At 40.7% G+C, this 6,592-nt stretch overlaps 1 protein-coding gene across 1 annotated transcript; it reads left to right on the forward strand.

Moving 5' to 3' along the window:
- Positions 1-3,940: 3,940 nt before the first annotated feature.
- LOC143892080 (GRAS family protein RAD1-like) lies at positions 3,941-5,606 on the forward strand. Its single transcript, XM_077396548.1, has one exon. The coding sequence runs from the start codon at positions 3,941-3,943 to the stop codon at positions 5,483-5,485; it is 1,545 nt and encodes a 514-aa protein (XP_077252663.1). The 3' UTR covers positions 5,486-5,606.
- The last annotated feature ends 986 nt before the right edge of the window (positions 5,607-6,592 follow it).

Genomic DNA, 6,592 nt, shown 5'->3' on the forward strand with positions numbered 1-6,592 from the left:
TTATCCCTCTCTTGTTGCAAATTGTAAATCAAAATCAAAGTTTATGGTTATGTGGAAAGTGTTTGTAGTCTTCGAGTGAAGTTATTATGTGTGGAGAATGTAGAGTCTTTTGTGTTTTTCGTAGTTGTTTAATGTCAAGGCTAGAATATCGGAGTCAATGTGTATTTCCTATGAGCGCTTGGGATGCCATTGATTATGGACCCATTGAATGTTGTAGATCGATGAGAAGGTAGATGTGAAATTACCATATCCATAATCAGAGAGTGATTATAAGGTTGATTGGGTAATTGGTGCATGAGATATGGATGGATTAGTACTGAAGGCCAACCACGTCCAGTTAGGATGTATCTGATTAAGTTTTACCTGATTTGATAAACTCTAAAGACTGCCTGTTAGAGTTCTATGATGGGGGGATGGTATGTATGTTCTTAATTTAATCCTATAATTTCACCCAAATGACAATAGCAAACGTATTTCTCCAAGCTCGTGAAACATGAGGATATTTATTTATAACAACAAAAACACAGAGACAGATGCTGCAGTTAGGATTTTTTGGTTGTTTGTATATCTCTTGTCCAAAAATAGTGAAACTGAAACGTGAAGAAACTGTATCACCATTTTTTTTCTTCCAGGGATTGATCTTTGTATTGTTTTATATCTATTTCCAAAGAAATAATAAGTAATAAAAACATTATCAACGAACACGAAAATAATGCATCCTCATTTTCTTTCTAACCCAAAAATATTTTGCTTTTCGTTTGCCACACGACTGATTCTGTGCAATCTTCTAGATCCATGAAAAGCAAAAGTTATTTAATCTCATAAGATCCCTCGAATGTTTGGTTTGTGGATAAGTATGGTGCGGGCCATAAATTAGAACGATATTCACCAGGGCGCAGCTCGGGTAGGGTTGAGGGCAACCCTAGCCTAACCCGGGATAGCACTCCCTCAACCCTAACCCAACCCAACCTGAACCTCGGGTTGAGGATGGTCAACCCTAACCCAACCCATCTAACCTGAAATCAGGTCGGGTTGGGTTTGGGTTTGGGTTTTCGTAGGGCCAAACAAAAAAGAAGAAGAAAAAAACATAACTCAAAGAAAAGCAAGATAAATTAGAGGACGGAGATCGGGTTCGGGTCAGTTGCCAAGGCCTCAACCCTAACCCAACCCGAAATTAAATCGGGTTGGCTTTTCCCCACCCTAACCCAACACAACCCAACTCAAGGAAATGCCAACCCAACCTGAGCCAAAATCAGGTTGAACCACTCGGGTTCGGGTTGAGCCTGACCCAATTTGAACCCCTAACATTCGCTAATAAAATGGGGATAAGCGAAAAAATCAGGATGAGTTGGATTCCGGCATTTCTAGTGAAGCCAACCAGCAGGCGATTCTTGTATGCATACCGAAGAGCTTCATAATGTTGATGTTGATAGTTTTTTTTAACAGTGTTCACTTCTTTGCTCTTATTTGGGTTCTTAGAAGCAAGGTTCTTTATATCTAGGATCGACATTGGAAGCCAACCCCAGTATCAAAGAAGTACTTGAAATTAAACTCATAAAACATTGATAGGACACGTGAAGTAAAAAGAGAAGAGTTAGATTCCTCAAAATCATTTCCATCTGTTCCTCCTCGGAAGGGTGATACAGCATAGTGTGGTGCTAGATAAGATATGTCCATTGTAAAGCCTGTCTAAAGAACAACACCACTTCAAGGCAACTCATTGGTCCATAAGGGCTAATCAATTTGGTTTGTTAATCATCAACACATGAGTGAATTGTTGAACCCTTGGGAACACTTGGGCTAACAATACTAATGAGGGGTTAGTCTTGTGTTTTATCAAAAGAAATTCATGGATGATAAGAAAGGCTGCCGGAGAACGTTTTGGAGGCCACTGAAGAGAGATCTAACGTAATAACCCTGTTCATATAATTCTCTTCTCTTCTGATTCGTTGCCATATTCATATATAGGAATCTTCCTTTGGAAAAGATTAGGGCTTCATCATGTTTTCGTTAACCACCATCAGCCTACCCTGGGGAGGACCCATGAATCAACACTTGGAGGGCCGGACTAATTTACACTTGGCTGCATTGGTCATTGGGGGCCGTGGCCACTAAACTAGCTAAGCATGCATGTCCATCCATACAATATAAAAGGGATTTTGCAAGTCATTGTGGGGCATGGCCCCCCTCATGCTATATGTGCCTCCGCCGAGCATATACCGGCGGATATGATTGCCCACCGATTAAAAAGCTCATACACTGGAGGTCTTTTTATGTATTTTATATTTCAATTTTTTCCGCTATAAACCGGAAATCAACAAAAAAAAACGTTAAAAAATTCCGAGATACACCCTTCGCAAGAAATCCCCCAGACAAGTATTTGTGACTGTTCACAGGAAGCATTTCCACACATTTAGAAGTCAAACCTGCAAACTCATACTTCTATGACAAGGCCATGTGCTTACTCGCATGAAAGCTCTTCTTGCCTGAGGACTAGATCAGTCTAGATCATGCATCCAACAAATTTCTGTATGATAATTTTCCCTTTCTTTGAGGCTTTTTGGGGTGTTTCATTTCTCATCTTCTTTTTGTATGATATATTTTAACAGGAATGAGAAGTTCCATTGAATCGAATCAGATGAAGAACAAACATTCTTGAATTTTTGAACTGTATTCTGAGATCTGTATGTGACAGAAGAAGCATTAGGATTTTGATGTATATGCCCCAAAACACACACAACCCATTGTCATTATCTAAGAAGCTAATGTGTTCTTGTTTTATTTCTGTTGGTAGGATCCTAAAACGAATCCTTTTAACAATTTGTTGGACCTCAAGTACATTTGCATTGTTAGTATCAAACACTATTTGCAGGAATATTCAATTTTCCATAGACAAAAAGCTCAACACAAGACAGACGACTCCCAAAGATGCTCAACCTTTGAAAAAACAATCCATGGTTGGGTCAAAAGCATAAACATACAGTAAAACTTGGCATGTAACACCTAAGGAAAACCCATTTTGTAGGTTCACAATTTAATTCTCCCCTTAAACCTTTTACAGCAAAAAAATTTTGGCTCTGTTTCTTTCGACGTAAAATGGGTGTAAAACAAATTTTACCTAAACATACTTTGTCACCCTTGGATCCAATTACTACACCAGATAATGTTATGTTTTGTAATCCGAAGAGCCAAAAAAAAAAAAAAAAAAAAAAAATTTGATCCGAGGATTATGATCATTTGATTGGTCTACATTTGTCGTTATGTCACATAATGGGTATTGATCGGATTGAGGGGAATATAAACCAGACAGACAACAGAGAGCGTTTGTACACCGAGTTTATGTGTATAGCCTCTGAAGAGGATCATTGATATTCAACAAAAATACATAAATAACATGTGAATAAAACACTTTTTTTCAATTGTTTCTATTTATTGGATTGGTTGCTGAAGCAAATGGGAATCATATAAATCAAATACCTTTTATATGATAAAAATAGAAAAATTAAGAAAATGGCAGTTTTTTTTTTCTTTTTTTGAAAAAAAAGTGGGAGTTCTTTGTGCCTAGGGGAATCGTACTACATACATATTACATGCAGGAGCTAAACAACGAAAGACTAAGCAAGAAACATAGCATCGTCGAGGGGGGTATAAAATAGTAATGTCCAACCAAGTTTTCCTACATTAATTTAGAGAAGAAACTGCAATAATAGCATCTATTGAAACTCAATCCATTTCTCTATGCTGGTCTTAAGGGAGACACTTTTAGTTCCATTGTCTTTTTCTAGCTAACTTGGTTATAAAATGAATTGTCAACATTGGTTTCTTCTCCTCAAGAAAATGACAGGCTTCCAAGCTTATAAAACTTCCACATTCATGGGAGAGGGGTCTTTAGAGCTTTGTTGCATATCTTTTCAAAGAAAACGAAAGAAAGTTGGACTGAATGGCTGCTAGCCTATTCATGCAACAAGAAATATACAATCAAGGGGGGAAATTTGAGGGTGATGAGGTGAGTGGTGGGGGTGGTGGTGGTGGTGGTGAATGTGGTCTTGATCTCAGTCTCTCTGCCATAGCTTTCTATCCATTTCCCTATCTACCCACATGGGAAAATAGCCTCCCCACATTGTTTGACACCTTCCCAAATGGAATTAGGGCAAATAAGAAGCTAAAGACGACAAAAACCGGTGACATCGGTGGCCAAGAGAGCGCCAAACAGTTGAATTGCCTGCCGCGGCTCCAATTCCGGGATCACATATGGACTTATACTCAGCGGTTCTTGGCCGCTGAGGCAATGGAAGAGGCGGCGTCCATTCTCGGCCGTGAAAGAGATGAAAATAAGGAGGAATGTAGCGGTGATGGGATGAGGCTGGTTCAATTACTCATAACTTGTGCCGAGGCCGTGGCCTGTCGAGACAGGTCACAAGCCTTGGCACTTCTATCAGAGCTTCGATCTGATGCATCGGTATTTGGAACTTCCTTCCAACGTGTTGCTTCATGCTTTGTCCAGGGGCTCGCCGACCGATTGGCTTTCGTTCAGCCACTGGGGACGGTCGGCGTTATAGCCCCCATGATTACAACTACGGGCGTAGCTATGGATAAAAAAGAAGAGGCATTACGCCTCGTTTATGAGGTAAGCCCGTATATTCAATTCGGCCACTTTGTGGCCAACAGTTTGATTTTGGAAGCCTTTGAGGGAGAGAGTTTGGTACATGTGGTAGACTTGGGCATGACCCTTGGCCTACCACATGGTCACCAGTGGCGCAGGCTAATTCATAGCCTGGCCAATCGGGGAGGCAACCTGCCTCCCCATGTTCGAATAACAGGCGTCGGCCCTTGTGCCGAACGCCTCCGAGCCATCGGAGATGAGCTCGAGCTTTACGCACAAGGTCTTGGGATACACCTCGAGTTCTCGGTTGTCCAAAGCAACTTAGAGAACTTGAGTCCCAGCAGTTTCAAGCTCGCCGATGGGGAGATCGTGGTTGTCAATAGCATTCTTCAATTGCACTGCGTGGTGAAAGAGAGCCGTGGGGCTCTCAATTCGGTCCTACAGATAATTCACGAGCTTTCGCCCAAGGTTCTAGTCCTCGTGGAGCAGGACTCAAGCCACAACGGACCCTTCTTTCTAGGGCGGTTCATGGAAGCATTACATTACTACTCAGCCATTTTCGACTCACTTGATGTTATGCTGCCCAAGTATGATACTAGAAGGGCGAAGATTGAGCAATTCTACTTTGCTGAAGAGATCAAGAACATTATCAGTTGTGAGGGGTCCGCGAGGGTGGAGCGACATGAAAGGGTCGACCAATGGCGTAGGAGGATGAGCCGTGCGGGATTTCAGCCGGCACCCATAAAGATGATTGCTCAGGCCAAGCAGTGGCTGGGGAAGATCAAGGTTTGTGAAGGTTACACCATTGCAGAAGAGAAAGGGTGCCTGACTCTTGGTTGGAAATCTAAGCCGATTGTCGCGGCTTCTTGCTGGAAATGTTAGATTGCTGTGACCCAGTTCATCCTAGAGGCTATGTAGTAGAACTTGGATTATAATAAACCTAATTACTACTACTTAGTAGTAAAACCTTCACTGAGAGTACACTGAATGGGGGGAAATAAAAGATGGAGTGTGGCAGTTCATGTGATGAACGGATGAAATAAAAAGTAATAACCTTGGTGTGCATTCACTTCTTTTTAGTTATTTTCAGTTAAACTTGGATTAGAATAAACCTACTTGCTACTATTTAGTAGTGATACAAAATTTCAGTGTGGGTGTGGCAGTTAATTTTTTTATGCAGGCTACATATACCTTAGATTAACCTCTAAAAGAATGGTAAGATCTCTCGTGCTTCAAAACTATATCATGTGAAACAATCCTTTTCAACACAGAGAGTAGACCAATTTCAAAAATGTTCTGCTTCTTCAACCTTCCAGCATAATCAAGATTGAGACCCAAAAAACCTTATGAACACAAAATAAAGATAGACCATCTTCAAGACATGTTATCCATCTTCCCCAAATCTCTATTAAGACTGAATATTGATACCATTTTTTATCAAAAGAAAAGAAACAGGACAGTCCCAAGTAAGGTCTCTTGGGTTGAGTTCGTTTGAGAATGTCAGGTTTGAATAAGATAAGCTTATGTTTGGCAACCATTCTCTTGATTCCCATTCTGGAATCAACAATCAGAATGAATTTTTTGAGTACTCCTGCACAAGAAAGGGCTACCCTTAATCGGAAATGAGTAACATGGACATAAAAGGGCTAAAATGACTAAACTACCCCCCACATGGCTAACGCACAAGAAAGACAAACAAAACCCTAGACTAGAGAGCTTCGAAGGCTGATGTAGACTTTCTCAGGAAATGCTCCTGCATCTAACAATGCTTTTCAACACACAAAAAAAGAGTAGACCATTTTCAAAAGGGAAGTGATATATTCACCCCCTTTACTTCCCCGGGCCACCCCCCTCTAGTGTAATTTTTACTACTCTTTTTACACTACAAGGGGGCCACCCAGGGAAGAAAAGGGGGCGAATATATCATTTCCCTTTTCAAAATTGTTTTGCCTCCTCTTCAATCTTAAAGCATATAAAGATTGAGACCCA

Source organism: Tasmannia lanceolata, unplaced genomic scaffold (genome assembly GCF_043159265.1).
Source record: "Tasmannia lanceolata isolate RefF3 unplaced genomic scaffold, GAP_Taslan_0.1 ptg000015l, whole genome shotgun sequence".
Taxonomy (NCBI): Eukaryota; Viridiplantae; Streptophyta; class Magnoliopsida; order Canellales; family Winteraceae; genus Tasmannia; species Tasmannia lanceolata.

Excerpts from the sequence above, each read along its gene's own strand:
- LOC143892080 (XM_077396548.1), top strand. The coding sequence starts at position 3,941 with ATGGCTGCTAGCCTATTCATGCAACAAGAAATATACAATCAAGGGGGG.